This window comes from Oncorhynchus mykiss, chromosome 15 (genome assembly GCF_013265735.2).
Source record: "Oncorhynchus mykiss isolate Arlee chromosome 15, USDA_OmykA_1.1, whole genome shotgun sequence".
Classification (NCBI taxonomy): Eukaryota; Metazoa; Chordata; class Actinopteri; order Salmoniformes; family Salmonidae; genus Oncorhynchus; species Oncorhynchus mykiss.
Genome location: NC_048579.1, coordinates 38248160 through 38268363, shown reverse-complemented (window position 1 = coordinate 38268363; position 20204 = coordinate 38248160). Strand labels below are relative to the sequence as shown.

Below are 20204 nucleotides of genomic sequence, written 5' to 3'. Positions count from 1 at the left end.
AAGCAAACAGTTCTTCTCTCTATGAATTGCAGTTGCTAGATCTTAAACAGCTGAAAAGCATGACTTACTCTTACCACTCAGGAGGAGAAAAAAAATAACAAATTAAACGAAGACGGGATGATGGAGAACGCATGTCTCTTGTCCAACCTATGCGAAGCATTGACATTTTTGGCGTGTGGCAGTAAACAGCAACGTATTGTTGCGAGTTATAAGCTAGGACTCTCGAAAGTTTTTGCCATTGTCACGGAAGTGTGCCAGGCTATCTGGCATGCCTGAAGGAGGAATTTCTTGCTTATCCCTCTGTGGCAGAAATCGGCAGAGAGTTTGGGGATCGTTGGAATTCTCAGTTTTGTGCAGGAGCTGTCAATGGAAAACTTATTAAGCTCCGGGCAGCAAGTACTACAACTACAAGGGCTTTTTCTCAATGGTCCGGATGGCAGTCTGCAATGAAAAATACCGCTTCACCATGATTGACGTGTGCACATATGGTCGGGAGGGAGATGCGGGAATCTTTTCATGAAGCTAGTTCGGATCCCAACTCGTGGCAGGCCAGCCGCCGCTACCAAGGCCAGAGTGCTTGCCGAGGACCCAAACATACAGTGCCTTGCGAAAGTATTTGGCCCCCTTGAACTTTGCATTATTTATTTATTGGATATTTCAAACTTTTTTAACAAATCAAAAACTGAAAAATTGGGCGTGCAAAATTATTCAGCCCCCTTAAGTTAATACTTTGTAGCGCCACCTTTTGCTGCGATTACAGCTGTAAGTCGCTTGGGGTATGTTTCTATCAGTTTTGCACATCGAGAGACTGACATTTTTTCCCATTCCTCATTGCAAAACAACTCGAGCTCAGTGAGGTTGGATGGAGAGCATTTGTGAACAGCAGTTTTCAGTTCTTTCCACAGATTCTCGATTGGATTCAGGTCTGGACTTTGACTTGGCCATTCTAACACCTGGATATGTTTATTTTTGAACCATTCCATTGTAGATTTTGCTTTATGTTTTGGATCATTGTCTTGTTGGAAGACAAATCTCCGTCCCAGTCTCAGGTCTTTTGTAAGATTCCATCAGGTTTTCTTCCAGAATGGTCCTGTATTTGGCTCCATCCATCTTCCCATCAATTTTAACCATCTTCCCTGTCCCTGCTGAAGAAAAGCAGGCCCAAACCATGATGCTGCCACCACCATGTTTGACAGTGGGGATGGTGTGTTCAGGGTGATGAGCTGTGTTGCTTTTACGCCAAACATAACATTTTGCATTGTTGCCAAAAAGTTCAATTTTGGTTTCATCTGACCAGAGCACCTTCTTCCACATGTTTGGTGTGTCTCCCAGGTGGCTTGTGGCAAACTTTAAACAACACTTTTTATGGATATCTTTAAGAAATGGCTTTCTTCTTGCGACTCTTCCATAAAGGCCAGATTTGTGCAATATACGACTGATTGTTGTCCTATGGACAGAGTCTCCCACCTCAGCTGTACATCTCTGCAGAGTGATCATGGGCCTCTTGGCTGCATCTCTGATCAGTCTTCTCCTTGTATGAGCTGAAAGTTTAGAGGGACGGCCAGGTCTTGGTAGATTTGCAGTGGTCTGATACTCCTTCCATTTCAATATTATCGCTTGCACAGTGCTCCTTGGGATGTTTAAAGCTTTGGAAATCTTTTTGTATCCAAATCCGGCTTTAAACTTCTTCACAACAGTATCTCGGACCTGCCTGGTGTGTTCCTTGTTCTTCATGATGCTCTCTGCCCTTTTAACGGACCTCTGAGACTATCACAGTGCAGGTGCATTTATACGGAGACTTGATTACACACAGGTGGATTGTATTTATCATCATTAGTCATTTAGGTCAACATTGGATCATTCAGAGATCCTCACTGAACTTCTGGAGAGAGTTTGCTGCATTGAAAGTAAAGGGGCTGAATAATTTTGCACGCCCAATTTTTCAGTTTTTGATTTGTTAAAAAAGTTTGAAATATCCAATAAATGTTGTTCCACTTCATGATTGTGTCCCACTTGTTGTTGATTCTTCACAAAAAAATACAGTTTTATATCTTTATGTTTGAAGCCTGAAATGTGGCAAAAGGTCGCAAAGTTCAAGGGGGCCGAATACTTTCGCAAGGCACTGTAGGCAGCTTCTCTGAGTGTAGGCAGCCTCTCTCAATGTAAGCAGCAGCCTCTCTGAGTGTAGGCAGCTTCTCTCAATGTAGGCAGCAGCCTCTGAGTGTAGGCAGCTTCTCTCAATGTAGGCAGCAGCCTCTGAGTGTAGGCAGCCTCTCTCAATGTAGGCAGCAGCCTCTCTGAGTGTAGTCTGCTTATCTCAATGTAGGCAGCTTCTCTGAGTGTAGGCAGCTTCTCTCAATGTAGGCAGCAGCCTATCTGAGTGTAGGCAGCTTCTCTCAATGTAGGCAGCAGCCTCTCTCAGTGTAGGCAGCTTCTCTCAATGTAGGCAGCAGCCTCTGAGTGTAGGCAGCTTCTCTCAATGTAGGCAGCAGCCTCTGAGTGTAGGCAGCCTCTCTCGATGTAGGCAGCAGCCTCTGAGTGTAAACAGCCTCTCTCAATGTAGGCAGCAGCCTCTCTGAGTGTAGGCAGCTTCTCTCAATGTAGGCAGCAGTCTCTCTGAGTGTAGGCAGCTTCTCTCAATGTAGGCTTCTCTCAATGTAGGCAGCAGCCTCTGTGAGTGTGGGCAGCTTCTCTCAATGTAGGCAGCAGCCTCTGAGTGCAGGCAGCTTCTCTCAATGTAGGCAGCAGCCTCTCTGAGTGTAGGCAGCTTCTCTAAATGTAGGCAGCAGCCTCTCTGAGTTAGTGATGGCTGTTTAGCAGTCTGATGGCCTTGAGATAGAAGCTGTTTTTCAGTCTTTCGGTCCCAGCTTTGATGCACCTGTACTGACCTTGCCTTCTGGATGGTAGCGGTGTGAACAGTCTGTGGCTCGGGTGGTTGTTGTCCTTGATGATCTTTTTGGCCTTCCTGTGACATCGGATTCTGTAGGTGGTGTCATGGAGGGCAGGTAGTTTGCCCCCGGTGATGCGTTGTGCAGAACGCACCACCTTCTGGAGAGCCTTGTGGTTGAGGGCAGTGCAGTTGCTGTACCTATTGTGCAACTATAAAAGTTTGTCAGGGTTTTTGGTGACAAGCCACATTTCTTTAGCCTCCTGAGGTTGAAGAGGCGCTATTGCACCTTCTTCACCACGCTGTCTGTGTGGGTGGACCATTTCAGTTTGTCTGTGATGTTTACGCCGAGGAACTTAACTTTCAACTGTCTCCACTGCTGTCCCTTCGATGTGGATAGGGGGGTGCTTCTGCTGTTTCCTAAAGTCCACGATCATCTCCTTTGTTTTGTTGACGTTGAGTGAGAGGTTGTTTTCCTGACACCACACTCAGAGTGCCCCCACCTCCTCCCTGTAGGCTGTCTCATAATTGCTGGTCATCAAGCCCACTACTGTTGTGTTGTCTGCAAACTTGATTCTGAAAGCTTTGTTCTTATGTGTGCATAAGAATAACGCACACAACACCCATTTTTTGTGGTGAAACGGGGGTCTCTGTCTCACTTTAGAGCAGATGGAGGGGACACGGTACTGATCGATGGTCTTGTCAAAGTGATGGTCATGTCCCTGAACAAACGGGAGACATTGATCAGGAGGAATAGACACCACCCATGGTACTATAACGTCATATATAGCCTTTGCTGGGCACTGCTGCTGTTTCTGTAGCTGCTGCTTACATTTCTTTAACTCACACACACATAAACATACACACACTGTTGCTGGGTCGGGGAGATTCAGTGTGGGGCGGAGAGCAAGGATGCGTGGAGGTTTGTGGAGTTGCAGGGCAGAGAGCAAGGGTGCGCCTGGACGGTGCGTTGTTTGTTGGTGAGAAGGGGCATGGGGGTTAGGGAGAGGGACCTGGGCGTTGGGGAGAGGGGCCGAGAAGGTGAGATACCAGGCCGGGTGGAGAGATGATGAACCAAGGGGCGGTTAACTACCTATAGATGGGCCCTCTGGTCTCAGCTCTGTCTCTGGGCTGTCCAAAGCATCACCCCCCTCCAACACCTACAAGCAGATGGTGAATATATTGGAATACATTGCAAGCAAATTTTACTCAAAAGAACTCAAAGTAACTGATACCATAAACATCTCAATCTAATTAGCTCACACAAAGCACAGTTTCTGTTTTTCAGATGTTGGAACTAGCCCTGCTAAGGATTATGATAACAACAAAGACACGGAATATTTCCTACTCACAATTTCTCCCATCCAGAAAAGAGCTTATTTCACATGTTCAAACTAGGTCTGCTAAACATAAGATCACAAACACACTGTACAAGAGTACATACCGTATCTGGCCTATTGGTGTCTGTCTGACAATGTTTCACGTAAACACAAAGTCAGTCCAGTTGTCAGATACACACCGGCAGCTGCCCCACTCCTCGTCTCCTTCACCCTTTTCAGATTGACACATATCGGTCCCACATCTTTCTCCATGTTTCTTTGAGATCCGTACAGGTGTTCAAATTCTGTGATGTCTCCCTTCAGCTGTCTTCTTTTTGTATGCTTGTCTGAATACAACCACCTTGAAGGGTTGTAGAGGTTAGCGTATTGTCTCACCAGCATGCACAGATGCTCCTCAAAACTGGACATAGACATAATTGCGCGTGGCAAGTCTCAAAATATAACCACAAAAAAGGAAGCTTGCAAGTAGGAGCAGTGTGCAAAGTAGTACCACGTCCATCTCTTCTGTGTTTACGTATACCACAAGGGGTACCGGAAAATATGTGATGTAGACACAGGGGCAGGACTTCCATTGCAAAACTCAGTACTGCCCCTCAGCCTTCACAAGGAATGATTTGTCAGGTCTCAATTTCCAGATAGGAAAAAAATATTACACGGTGGAATGTCATTTTTCATCACAAAAGAGGCGTGTGATGAAAAACGACATTCCAACAATACCTTTAACCTTAATCCTTATCCTAACCCTAAACTTAACCCTTACCCTAACCCTAACCCTTATTCTAAACCTAACCCTAACCTTAGCAAGCAGTTGCTTATCAACAGATACTGTAGCTTGTTGATAGTATGACCATCTGCAGCGCATCTACAGATGAAAAAATCTGGACTATCCAAACAAATTGTGAACAACCAGGTTACTCAGTCAGCTGACCAGGGACAGCCAGTCACAGGCTCTACCTGCAGGGGGTAGGAGACCCTCGTTCCTGCTTTAGTTGGTCATAGGAGGGCAGGTTGAGAAGGTCTCTGTAAACTCCTGTCCTCAACTACAACTCATAGCTGGGCCTTTCCTGAACGGACAAGCCTTCCTTGGACTTCCCCAACCGTGTGCTAGTGCGTCACTGAACATGTAAGTTGACTTTGTTAGCGTTCATGTGTATATTTAATCTGTCTGTATGTTATAAGCTCCATATTACTATGTAACTGCATGCTTATGCATGCCTTATTGATGTTAGTATGTTGGTTTTTCATGCCTGTGTACAAGCCCTATTACAAATTGTGTTTATCTGGCCCTTTTTGCATAGTTAATGGTTATTTTACATGTTCAGGCCATGAGGTACGGTGACGTCATCATGTCCAGGTTCACTTCCTGCCACGTCCAAAATGGCTGCTTGCTACCGCAAACCATTAGCCCTGCTAACTGTACTGTGCATGGGGTTTACATAGATCTCCATGTTGGCCTATAGCTTGAGGTCTACTAGCCCAGGCATACTAGCCTAGTGTGCTAGCTTCTCTTGTTTACCATGCTAGTGTCAGATACATTTATGCCTCTACTAGACTATGGGGATATTGTATATACGAATACTTCCGCTCAGTGTTTGAGATCAATTGGACACCCTTTACCATGGCGCTTTGAGATTTATTTTAAACTGTAAAACCCTTACGCACCACTGGCGTTCTCTAGTCAGTCGTAGGCTCAGTCACTGGTATACAAAGCCATTTTGGGTTGACTACCATTTTATTTGGGCATTTTTATTGTTCAGAAATGTGGTGGGTACTCTCTTCGTTCGCAGGACTTTATCCTGCTAACTGTTCCAAATGTCCGAACTGAATTTGGTAAAAGGGCTTTTATGTTTTTAAATCACTGATGAAGGATTTTGAGACTGATTCCTTGACCTGTCAATTAATTTAATTTGCTGTTTTATGATTTTGTTATACTCTCGTCAATTCTAGGGTTTTTACTAGATTACTTGTAGTTTTTCATGTTGTCTGTCTGTAATTGTGTCATGACTTGGTGCTGCCTATCTTGGCCAGGATGCTCTTGAAAAAGTAATTTCAAATCTCAATAAGCCCTTCCTGGTTAAATAAAAGTTACATATAATAAAATGCTAGTAGCCCTGTCCATAGTGTACTATTGTGTCCTAGTATTAGCCTATGCTAATACCTAACCATTATAGTACACTGTTGTGACTGTTGTGATTGCTGGGTTGGACGCCGTGCCTGGATTGGGCACCGGCGCAGAGGAAGGCTCCAGCCATGGCGCCTTAGGCTCCATCCACGCCCCTTACACCCCAATTTGGTTTCAGGTTTTGCGGCCGGAGTCCACACCTTTGGGAGGGGGTGGGGGGGTACTGTCACGCCCTGACCATAGAGAGCCCTTGGTTCTCTATGGTGTAGGGCGTGACTAGGGGGTGTTCTATGTTCTATATTTCTATGTTGGTGTTTTGTATGTTCCCAATTAGAGGCAGCTGGTAATCATTGCCTCTCATTGGGGATCATATTTAGGTAGCCATTTTTCCCACCTGTGTTTGTGGAATATTGTTTTGTGTTTGTGTCCAACAGCCACTAGCACCACAATCTCCGTCTGACTATTGGCAGCACCCCAGCAACCTCAAATGGCTTGGGTGCCACGGCCACCGGTTCAGCCGCCACTCACTCATGTTCAGTCACCACCGGCCCACCAGCCAGTTCTGCCGCCACCTGGACTCCAACATGTCCGACGGTCGCTAGTGCTACAGGAGGTGCTCCAGCCAGTGCCCTCGCCAGCTCCTCGGCCCAGACTGCCACCTGGACTCCAGCATGTGAAGTGGTCTCCAGTGCCACAACAGGTGCTCTCGCTAGTGCCCCCACCGGTTCCCAAGCCAGCTACTCAGCCTGTGAAACGGTCACCATCAGAACCTGAGCAGGTCCAGCAGCCAGCTCCACTCCAACATGCAACCCAGCTGGTGCCAACACGAGCAGCACCTGAGACAGATGAACAGTGCAGCCTGACCTGCGACCGCCAGCTCAGCAGCCGGCACATGTGTCTGCTGGCACCAGATCCTACACCGTCTGCTGCCCTTGCAGACCTGCTCGGACTGGACCTGACGCCCAAGACGAGGATCCCAGTCGGCGTCCCATCCAGCACCAGAGCCTCCAGCACCATGTCCTCTGGACCTGCAGTCAGCCAACCTGACTCCCACTCTGGTCCCAGTGTCCACTACCATCCTGGAGGATCAGTCCAGACCCTTTTTCAAAGACCCTTGGCCGGGTCTCATTCCTTTCTTCCTCTGGATGGAAAGAAAGGAGTGGAAGAAAAGAGAAAATGCCTTATATTCCTTATATAGTGCACTACTTTTGACCAGGACCTATAGGGTTCTGGTCAAAAGTAGTGTACTATATAGGGAATATGGTGCCATTTGGGACGCAGTTAGATCCATTAGCAATTTGTAGCTTAGTTCCCTGATTAGAAACACAATACCTGGATGGAGACCTGGAAGCCTATGCAGTAGGCACGGTAACATCTTGCCTTGGTACTGCTGTCATAATCTATCGTAATGCTAGATATCCACACAGAGCATAGCCCCTCACCAAACATCCGGAAAGAGGAATGGGGGAATGAGAGGAGAGAATAGGTCAAAACAGTATGGGGGGAAAAGCTGGGAAAGCTATCAACCCCCAGAATCCAATTAAGACAGTTCTGGAAAAATGGAGACGTATAAACTAAAATAAAAAACGCTCTATTTCCAGAAAACAAGTTTATTTCATCTGTCTGCAGGTTCACTACTGGAGGACGAGCAGCCAAAATATAAGACCGTTGTGCGTTCCAAATGGCACCATATTCTCTATTTGGTACACTACTTTTAACCAGTGCCTATTGGGGCCATTTGGGATGCAGACATGGGGTTTAAGAATGACTAAGATTACTTGGTTTTTCCCTGGGTTTCCATCCAAAATCGGGTAGCTAGATACACTTTACTGTACAGGGTTGGAACTATATACGTTTTTTAAATCCATGTCCAACATCTTGGCCGAGTAGGTAGAGGCCAAGCAGACAGACAGATGTGTGTGTGAATGTTCTCTAGACAGTGGTGACATTACTTGGTAATGTCCAGTCATTGCATTACATTGGCTTGTTTGTGACTCTGAGCGGTGAGAGAAGAAAAGAGAGAGGCTGTGTCCCAAATGGAACCCTATTCACTATACAGTGCACTGCTTTTGACCAGGGCACTATAAAGAGAATATGGTCCCTATAGGTCCTGGTCAAAAGTAGTGCACTATCAAGGGGATGGGGTGCCATTTGGGATGCAGCCTTTGGTATCTCCCTGGACGCTAGGTTTGTTGTCTAGCATCCCTGCTGTCTGAGTGGGCCGGCTGATTGATGAGACAAACAGGAAAGCGTTCCGGCTCTGTGTTCTTGGCACTCCCAGACCCCAACTCACTAGCTGTGCTAAGAGACCCCAGACACACACACACACACACAGACAGACACACACACACCAGAGAGACCTAAGGTCCGCTCTGCGTAAGTGCAGCGGGGGATGACTGCTAGATTGAGTTGTGCGTTAGTATGCTGTTTTTTTCAAACCGACGCTTTAGGCAGCGTTTTCTGTGCAGACTAGACATTCCTGAGTCCTAAAGAGCTCTGGGATAAGACGGAGGGGAAAAACAAATAGCGCTCGACACTAACCCATGTCTCCCAGCCAAGGGACTTAAGCACAATTCCACTGTATAAGCCTGTAACACTTGGGTAGGAGTACCACTTTCCACATGCTGCTGACTGCTGTAGCAAGGCCATGGAAAGTAAAGTAGCCCCAGAGTGTGTTTCTGTTTCCCCCAGATAACACTGTAATGAGTTCACAACGGTGGACTCCACTGTTCTCCCAATATATTTCCAACATCACAGAAGGCATAATAGGCTTTTTTAATCATCAAATTAAAACTCTCTCTCTGCCTACAGCTGGCTTGCTAGCCTGGTTAGACCAGACTGAATGCAGACTGAACATGGTGAGCACAGTCTGCTTTAACCAGGCTACCTGCCTTCTCTTTCTCAACAGGAAACAAAATAACACATAAAGCTGAGGGAGAGGAACGCGGTGGGGGGTAGAAGTTTGAAGCCGGTAACTGTAGATAAAACAAAAATCTTCTCCACCTGTTAAAGATTCCTTGTTCCCCCTAGAGCTATATGTTTTTCATCGCCAACACAGTTACCTTGTGGTCAGACCATAGACCAGGTACGTGCATGCTGCGGCAGGCCTGATCACTAGGGGTTGTAGGGATTTGATGTTTGATAAAGGGGGTCTCCCAGGGACGGCCTCAGAGGCCAACTACGATTCATATAATGCCTTTCACAGATGCCTGTAACAGGTTTACATGGAGTGACAGGGAGTGTGATGGGACTGGGTTTGAATGCCACACACCTGTCTGTCCTGTCTGTTTGTCTGGACAGGACCTATCCCCATACACGCCACACACTGGGAGAGCCCAGAGTCCTATTCGAACCCAGCCAGTGGTGGGAGAAGGGAATACAGGGGAAAAGGATTTACTTTTCTGAAGGTGTCGTTGCTACAATGTTGGCCCATATTGTTACTGCTATTCTTATTTTTACTACATGTGTCACGTTCTGACCATCGTTCCTGTGTGTTTTCCTTGTTTTAGTGTTGGTCAGGACGTGAGCTGGGTGGGCATTCTATGTTGTGTGTCTGGTTTGTCTATTTCTATGTTTGGCCTGATATGGTTCTCAATCAGAGGCAGGTGTTAGTCATTGTCTCTGATTGGGAACCATATTTAGGTAGCCTGTTTGGTGTTGGGTTTTGTGGGTGATTGTTCCTGTCTCTGTGTTTTGTCGTCACCAGATAGGCTGTTAGAAGAAAGCCGTTACAACATGTCAATCCATCCACGCTCGTCCTTGGTTCTCTTATCCTTTTGCTCAACCTTCATTCTCAACTCACAATAGACAGACATAAAAAAACATATACTGTAGAGAACAGGCGGGTAAATTGAGTGATTCATTTAACAAGGAAGAATGAATTTAGGGTATTTATGTAGAACTTAGAGCAGTTTGTCTTTGGCCTTGATGTTGTTGGCAGAGTGACTGTGGCAAACAGTTTGGAATCTGGAAAGCCTTTTCCACATAGTCCCGTAGTGCCATCCTTCTCTGGAGAGACAGTGTGAAAACTGTAGTGTCTCTGAAATAGACTTGAACAGACTATGCACTGTAATTGGGACCATCACATAATGAGACTGAGAAGAGGCACTCCTTAGTGCTTCCCACATTCAGTGCCCACAACCAGCGCCGAGTGTTGCAGTGATAAACCGCTTTCTGTGTGTGCGTGCATCGAACGTGTGTGTTTCTAAGTGTGTGTATTTCTGCATGTTTGTACGCATGCATGCGGCACAGTCATAAACCACATATATGCGGCTAGGGCCTGAGGCCGAGGTTGGGCGTAATGGTAATGCTCTCTTAATCTAGCACTGCCAGGGAGAGTTCATTCACCAGTTGTCATCTCCATTAGTCTTCATACTGAGGGCTTGTTCTGCTGGCCAGGATGACATCCCAAATGGCACCTTAGTCCCTATGAAGTGCACTACTTTTGACCAGGGCCATAGGGCTTTAGTCAAAGTAGTGCACTAAAATAGGGAATAGGGAGACATTTGTGATACGCATATTGCAGCGCATCTTCTACTGCAGGAGAGACTCCAGGCTCAGATGGGAGCCGTCTTTTTTTTGTACACTTTATATGAATAGTTAGGAAATCAGAGAGGTGAGGTAAGTGGGAGAGACGGTGGGAAAGATGGACGCAGGGATTGAACCATGGTCTTCCAGTATGTGACGAGAGCCGGAAGTCTGGAACCAACAAGACCCTGAACACTATCTGCATTGACCCTTTTTGCACTACCTCTCTTGCACTGACACACTTGACCCTAACCACACTCTCACACATACTTACACTGACACCCCAACACACACATAACATGCCCACACATAACATGCACACACATGCATACTGATGCCACACACACTTTCACACTCACCAGATACACCGCTGCTACTGTCTATTATCTATCATGTTGCCAAGTCAGTTTACCCCTACCTATATGTACAGTACAAAACAACCTCAATTACCTACAGTGGTTGCTCAATTTAAGGTTTTGAGATTATGATGCGGGATTTAGAGGTAATTTGTGGTTTAGTACAATACCGTGCATCACTGGTTCATTGCTCCAGACCAGCACAAGGGGGAGTTAGAGCACTGATTATGCTTTTGGTTCCCAAGGTGTTCATGTTTCTCTAACTGAAAGTGAATGGGCAACATAAACCAAATAATTGTACACAACTTCAAAATTGAATTTCGATGAACTTAATGATGAGGATGAAGAAGGCGATTTGAATTTAGAACAATAGTGTTCCTCTGTCCAGCACGCGCACACCCTGAAAAATACACATATTTTTTTTGTTTCTACTCGTCAGTACTGCTCACTCAAACTGTTGTTACACTAAGGTTTTTATTCTAAAAGAGTCAAAAATGTTTAATTATATTACCTGATATTCTTAAGATATACGTGTTGACTGAATATAAGCAAGTGAGTGATGTCTGCTAAATAATCAAGTTGATGGCGCAGTCATATAGCCTCGGCACCTACATGAAGCTGAGTGACTCACTCGTTCATGGCTTTGGATCTAAATAAATAAGTACCAGCATTCTTTCTGATAGTCTTTAATAAAGAAATGTTTTGGTTATCCTGACCTGGACACCATGTATTATAATATCCCATTATGGTCTGTTAGCAGGACAATAGACTCTTGCCAACACCTCTCTGTATTTTTGACACTTTGTGCAAAGCAATTGATCAGCATTAAAAACTTTGTGGATGGGGCCTCCCGAGTGGCGCAGCGGTCTAAGACACTGCATCGCAGTGCAAACTGCGTCGCTACAGATGCTGGTTCGATAGCTGTGCCGGCCATGACCAGAAGACACATGAGGTGATGGTGGGCATTTGGTTTCTCTCCCTCTTAAAACAGAAATAAATAATTCTAAATAACAAACTGGCTTTATTTACAAATTAGTAAAAATGTCTCACCCCGTGTTCAAGAATAGCCTTTTCTCTCTCACTTTAGGTTATTTAAAATATCGTTATTTTTAAAACAAAGCAATTATTATTAATTATTTTAGAATTATATAAAAGGCCCTTAGATAGTCTCACAGATCAGATTTGCCCTAACCAAAAATGCCCCTTAGATATTATTTTAGAATCCTCCAATCTAAATCAAATTATTGGCTGAGAGTCACATCATTTAGTTTTTTTCCCCGATATACTGTAGACCTACCGTAGGCGACATGAGTCTGACTAGAGTTGAGTAATGTGCTGTTAAAAGTGGTGTATCTTATTTATTTAAAAAGCATATCGAAGTTAGAAGCAATAGGATTTGAAGCAATAGTCTACCCGCTGTGGTCAACTATTTCGGCACCGTTTCACGCTTCTCTGAGACAAGCTTGGGGACTGGTCTTGGTAAATCAATGAGATTTTTATTTTCACTGAATCTGGGTTTGGGAATTGGTTAGACTACAATTAGGTTGTGGAAGTTAGGCTCTTAGTACTGTAGCGTACTCCCGACGTCACGCTGTACAGCAGCCATATTTTCCGTTCCTTCCTCACGGAAACCCCGAGGGTTTTGTTTTTCGTTTTTCTTGGAATAGAAACACCATAATATTAAACAAATTAATTAAGCTACATTTCTTTAAATCAATCTATGTTCTTACAAAAAAAGGTTTTAAATTCTCTAGTACAGCCAATATTGAAGGCTATCAAATGCTTCTCAAAGATGCCTCTGGTTGTCAAACTAGCACTAACTAGCATTAATGGGAACAACGGGAAACTGTTGAGCATGAAAAACCCAGTAGCATTGCAGTTCTTGACACACTCAAACCAGTGCGCCTGGCACCTATTACCATACCCTTTTCAAAGGCACTTAAATATGTTGTCTTCCCCATTCACCCTCTGAATGGCACATATTCACAATGTCTCAATTGTCTCAAGGATTAAAAGTCTTCTCCCCTTCATCTACACTGATTTAAGTGGATTTAACAAGTGACATCAATATATGGATCATAGCTTTAACCTGGATTCACCTGGTCAGTCTATGTCATGGAAAGAGCAGGTCTTCTTAATATTTTGTAATGTTGCGTACATGTTATTTGTACACTTTATTTTTATTCGTTATTCACTATGTAATTAATTATTCCTCGTGTCTTTCTGTTTTTTCTTTTATTTTTATGTTATCTTTAGCTCTGCATTGTTGGAAAAGGACCCGTGAGTAAGCATTTCACTGTCTATACCTAGTCTATACCTTTTGTCTACGAAGCATGTGACAGACAAAGTTTGATTTGATTATTATCATTCCACCCCAGGCTTTGCACGAGACAGGTCCCACAATTTAATGCAAACACACACGCACACACACACACACACACACACACACACACACACACATACACACACACAAAAGACAGGTAATACAACAGGTGTTTTTTCCATGATGGCTTCCCTGCCTGCACATCTCCTCCCTCTTCTCCTCTAGTCTGATTTTGTGAAAATGGCTGTAATTTCAATTCCTTTTGTGTTGTCATCTCAATGTTCGCCTACACATGACGTCTGGAATACTTGATCTCTGTATTGTTCTCAAGGTTCTCCTTTTACTTTTAACAGAAGAAATCTACAGATGTGTTTGTGTGTTGCCTTGATTTTTTTTTTACTCTCAAGAAGCATCTGTTATTTTTTACGTACATTAATCTTCTCTTGTTATTTTTTGTATATATATATATATATATATATATATATATATATATATATATATATATACACATATATATATATATATATATATATATATATATATATATATATATATAGATATATATATATAATTTTTTTTACAGTTTTGCACCATTTATTTTACAGACAGCAGCAGGATGTTAGTATCAGAACATTGGGCAGTTTAGTATTCACTGTTTGTAAAGGCCCCCAGTTGCTTTCTTTGCACACATGCTGAATTTCCTACGCCACGGCTGTCAGATATTATTGCCCTTGGAAAGTGGGCTTGCAGGAGCACACTGGCAACTTCCAGGCAATTGTGTGTGTAATGGCAGCATGTGTCTTTTAATGTTTACACTGTGGCTCGATATGCTCCTTGTCATTTTTCTGTTGGGGTTTCTCTCTGGAAAGGGAGGGTTACTGTGTGTGTGTGTGTGTGTGTGTGTGTGTGTGTGTGTGTGTGTGTGTGTGTGTGTGTGTGCGTACGTACGTGTTTGCGTTCACTGTAGTAGGGGGCCACCGGCAATTACCCAGTCACGGTCAAGTGCGCTACATTAAAAGGTGCGTATGTGTACAGTATGTGTGTGTCCTGAGCAGGGAAAATGTCTCCGTATCCGAGCTCTTTGTCACGTGATGTGGCTACAACACAGGGCCATTACATCTAGGGGAGAAGGTCAAGGTGCAGGGTCAGGTGAACAATGAATTGAAAAAAAAAAACTGTATTTTTACCTCTCACACCATCATAAGGTCCAGTGTTGCCATGCATATCGAACATTCCTGCTCTACCAGCATACCTTCTATTCACCCTAGCTAGTGGAAACACTATTTCTACTGTCAAGACTGTACTATAACAGTCACATGCATGCACACAAACTCACACACTTCTCAATGACCAAGATGGCTGGGGGCCGGTCCAGACCAAGAAGGTTGAGTCATTCATTTCTTTATATCTGGATTGAATATATTTCCAGCCTTCTCTCTCTGGTCTCATCTAATTCTGTCTCCAACAATAATGGAGATGATGACTGCTTCGCTGTGTGTTTGTGCGCGTGCGGGGGGGTGGGTGTGGCAGCATGTGTGTGTTCACGTACGTTCGTCCATATGTCTGTGTGTGTGTATGTGTGCCTATCTATGTCTACACGCGTGTGCTCTCAAACCTTGGATTTATTTATCCTTGGCCACGAATAGAGTGGAGGAGATGGGGGTTAGTTATTTTTCTGTTATTTGGATGGAGCTGTCTAGAAGGGTTTAAGTGATTTTGAAGGACCCGGGATTACGGAGGGCCCTTCAACTACAGGAACAGAGATGTGAATTGACTGGCTGCAGCTGAGACTGGTAATGAAACGGCGTGCACCTGCCTCCCTGAAGGAAAACAAAGAGATTCCCTCTGACAGAGCCAATGAAACGCAGGCGCCTTCTGGCCGCCGAAAGGCCCCCTAATCGAATGGAACAACTTGTGCTAATCAGACCACAGTATTAGACCGATCGACTTGGGAGGGGGAAAGGGGGTAGTTTTTGGATCTGATTGAGCCCACTCTGGAGTCTGTTTCTGTCCCAAATGGTACCCTATTCCCTACATAGTGCACTACTTTTGACCAGGGACAACCTTAGCTGATATTATCAACCCAGCAATGGCTTAATAATAGTATTGTGGGTATTGCTATGATATTAACCATTGATGATGATGATGGCATTGTGCATGGCTTGCTGTTACAGTAATGTAGCTAGCAGCAGTGCATCTTTTCCACTGTGTGGCAAGCTGACGGCCAATTATGTCTGGCCGGGGTTCGGTTAGAGCAGTGGGGGTTTTAATGAGAAGGATACACCGCAGGAGAAATGGCACTGATAACATAGTCCTAAATCACAACGTGCTGTCCTGCCCATAGTGGAAATAAGTCTGCCCTGAATGTTAGCTGTAACACAATACCTAGACTCTAGGATACACACACACATACATAGCTGTATATACAGTATACACACACACACACACACACACACACACACACACACACACACAGAGACATGCCTTATTGCCACACATACACACATGCAGAATTAGCACAGCATTTGACTTACGACGTGTTTCATTTGTAACACAGTGTAGGTACTTCTCTATCCCTCATTAAGTGTCTGTTTGGAAAAGAACGAGCTCAAAATGATTTAGCTAGACGGTCTCTCTCTTTTGGAGCACATCTGCACGGTGCTCGTCCGACGCGCGCTTCGCGGTCTCTCTATGTTTTGGAAAGTATTAAAGGTTTGGATCAGTTTTTTTTCCTTTTCTTTTTTTCTCTTCAGTCCATCATTTTCATGCTGTCTTAATCTTACTGGTTCATCTTGCATCATATAGCTGGCTTCATTAATCACTGTTTTAAAAGAAAGAAAAGAGAAAGGGAGAGAGAGAGACCTACTGCCATGTGCAGAAACGTGATATTAGGTGTCCTAGGTTTGGCCATTTTGGCTTAATCAGCATCTGTCAGATATATGAAGATGCGCTCTTCTAATTCGGCATATATTTATTTTTGTTTGATACTGCCGTGCTGTAGAGCATTCAAACCAGACCATTTGTTTGGGTCACTTCACGGCGGTTGTCATGTCTGATTGATGCATGTCTGTGGAATGCCACCACCGCAGACTTCCTTACACACACACACACACACACACACACACACACATACATACTGTTCACATACACACGCACGCACGCACACACACATACATACATACCATCTCCCCAAAATAGTCTGAGAAGAATGAGAAGTCCTAGACTAGCAGTTGTATAACAAGGACAAGCATGAAACAACTGGGAGTAAATTCAAAAAGCAAAAGTGAATTACATGGAAACTCAGTTCTCCCTCTAAATTTGAGTTCTCTTTTATTTATATTGTTGGTGTAATACTTTTTACCCCTTTTTTCACAAATTTCGTGACATCCACTTGGTAGTTAGTCGTTTCCCATTGCTGCAACTTCCGTACGGACTCGGGAGAAGCAAAGGTTGAGAGCCACGCATCCTCTGAAACATGAACCTGCCAAGCCGCACTGCTTCTTGACACACTGCTCACTTAACCCGGAAGCCAGCTGCACCAGTGTGTTAGAGGAAACACAGTACAACTGCTGACCGAAGTCAGCATGCATGCGCCTGGCCTGCCACAAGGAGTCGCTAGAGAAGGATGCTCCGGCCAGCCAAACCCTCCCCTAACCCGGACTACGCTTGGTCAATTTTGTGCCGGCTCATGGGTCTCCCGGTCGCCTGCTGCGACACAGCCTGGGAGCGAACCCATGTCTATAGTCTATATATATATATACATATATATATATATATATATATATGTATATAGGTCTATCGTGACGCCTCAAGCACTGCGATGCAGTGCCTTAGACCACTGCGCCACTCAGGAGTAGTTTTCTCTTTGACCTCTAGAGTGGATAAGGAGGAAGAGGTCAATGTACATAAAACGCTCCAGACAGGTTCAAAAGGCTCAGATGAATCACATCTCTTTGTGTCCCAAATGGCCCTATATAGTGCACTACTTTTGACTTGGGCCTATAGGGGATAGGGTGCCATTTTGGCTGCTTCCTCTGACATGAGAGAAGTTACATCAGAGGTACATGGCATAAACTGAGGCTGGGAGGAGAAATGGATAGGAATGTGGCAATAATGTTTTTATGGTCTTTGAGAATATGACATAAAAGCTTTAGACCACACTACGTATGATCCTTATATGAGCTGCACAGATAGCTATGTACGTGCGAAAAGAGGATTGAAATGCGTTGCATGTCGTTTGGGGGGAAAAAGTTAATACGTGCTTGAGTGATAGGGCTGTGTCCCAAATGGAACCATATCCCCTATATTGTGCACTACTTTTGACCAGAGCCCTATGGGCCTTGGTCAAAGTTGTGCACTACATATGGAATAGGGTGCCATTTGGGGCACAGATTTGATCACAGAGAAACTGTTTGGCTTAGTGTTCAGTACTCTCACCTACAGCACAGATATGACTCTCAATATGTTACACTAAACCAGAAGTGCACTGTTGCCAAGATAATAACAATAATAACTGTTCATCTGTATCTGCAGGCATTTTGTACAAATGGCACAAATACAGTGCCTTCAGAAAGTATTCATACCCCTTGACTTATTCCAGCTTGAATTCAAAATGGATTAAATAAATTCAATCTCACCCATCTACACACAATACCCCATAATGACAAACTCAAAACATGATTTAAGCAATGTTTGCAAATGTATTGAAAATAAAATGCAGAAATATTATATTTACATAATTATTCACACCCCTGAGTCAATACTTTCTAGAAGCATCTTTGGCAGCAATTACAGCTGTAAGTCTTTCTTGGTAAGTCTCTAAGAGCTTTCCACTCTTGGATCGTGCAAGATTTGGCCAATTTTCCTTTCAAAATTCTTCAAGCTCTTGGTTCTTGATCATTGCTAGACAACCATTTTCAGGTCTTGCCATAGATTTTCAAGTATATTTAAGTAAAAACTGTAACTTGGTCACTCCCCAGTCCTTAACAGTTACAAGCATAACCATAACATGATGCAGCCACCACTATGCTTGAAAATGTGGAGAGTGGCGCTCAGTAATGTGTTGTATTGGATTTGCCCCAAACATAACACTTTGTATTCACGACAAAAAGTGAATTGCTTTGCCACATTTTTTTGCAGTATTACTTTTAGTGCCTTGTTGTAAACATGGATGCATGTTTTGGAATATATTCATATATTATTCTTTACCCAAAAATCTCAATTTAATCCATTTTTAATTCAAGCTTTAACACAACAAATTGTTTAAAAAGTCAAAAGGGTGTGAATACTGTCTGAGGGCACTGGTACATACTGTACACACACACAGCCTCCTTTCTTCCCCTTATTGACTGACTAAACATTTTCTTTCTCACTCCCCCCTCCACCTCTCTCTGATTTGTAGCTGGTTTTCGCCGGAGCTTCCGCCTCAGCAGGCGAGACAAGAAGACCAACAAATCCATGTATGAGTGTAAGAAGAGTGAGCAGTACGACATGGCTGACGTGCCCACCTACGAGGAGGTGACTCCCCACTGCAGGCAGAGTGGGGCCAAGCACAGGCTGGTGGTCCTCGTCGGTGAGTAACACACACACAGTCAGTCACACACACACACAGACACAAACACACACACAGTCAGTCACACACATACACACAGGCAATGGCAGAGTGGTGCCAAGTAACTGACTACTACCACCATGGGGGACTGAGAGCAGGGGGACTGGGCTGGTGGTCCTGCTGTAGTCGGTGAGTAACTGACTACTGCCACCATGGGGGACTGGGAGCAGGGGGATTGGGCTGGTGGTCCTGCTGTAGTCGGTGAGTAACTGACTACTGCCACCATGGAGGACTGGGAGCAGGGGGACTGGGCTGGTGGTCCTGCTGTAGTCGGTGAGTAACTGACTACTGCCACCATGGGGGACTGGGAACAGGGGGACTGCTAGGCTGTTGGAATTGGAAAGGCAGAGGCCATTGTCTAAAACTGGTTTCCCCAGAAAGAGAGAGCGAGAGAGAGCTTGTGAAAGAGAGGGAAAGAGAGCTTGAGAAAGAGAAGGAAAGAGAGCTTGAGAAAGAGAGGGAAATAGAGTTTGAGAAAGACAGGGAAAGAGAGCTTGAGAAAGAGAAGGAAAGAGAGCTTGAGAAAGAGAGGGAAAGAGAGCCTGAAAAAGAGAGGGAAAGAGAGCTTGAGAAAGAGAGGGAAAGAGAGCTTGAGAAAGAGAGGGAAAGCGAGCTTGAGAAAGAGAAGGAAAGAGAGCTTGAGAAAGAGAGGGAAAGAGAGCTTGAGAAAGAGAGGGAAAGAGAGCTTGAGAAATAGAGGGAAAGAGATCTTGAGAAAGAGAGGGAAAGAGAGCTTGAGAAAGAGAGGGAAAGAGAGCTTGAAAAAGAGAGGGAAAGAGAGCTTGAGAAAGAGAGGGAAAGAGAGCTTGAGAAAGAGAGGGAAAGAGAGCTTGAGAAAGAGAGGGAAAGAGAGTTTGAGAAAGAGAGGGAAAGAGTGCTTGAAAAAGAGAGGGAAAGAGAGCTTGAGAAAGAGAGGGAAAGAGAGTTTGAGAAAGAGAGGGAAAGAGAGATTGAATTGTCTGCATCATTTCTAATCCCCCTTATTTATTTATTTTTCTCTATATCCCCCACCCTACCATCCCTACCCTGATTGGAGTA

General features: G+C 44.4%; 1 protein-coding gene across 8 annotated transcripts in view; it reads left to right on the top strand.

Moving 5' to 3' along the window:
- The window catches only part of LOC110490036 (MAGUK p55 subfamily member 7), a 269143-nt gene that overhangs the window by 205882 nt on the left and 43057 nt on the right, over window positions 1–20204 (top strand). For all 8 annotated transcript variants that reach the window (XR_005036089.1, XM_036944340.1, XM_036944336.1 and 5 more), the window contains one exon: window positions 18957–19127. Coding sequence is in view for 7 of the 8 variants with exons in the window: in XM_036944340.1 (XP_036800235.1) it covers window positions 18957–19127 (171 nt within the window). In the remaining variant the exon portion in view is untranslated. The remainder of the gene's footprint in view (window positions 1–18956; window positions 19128–20204) is intronic.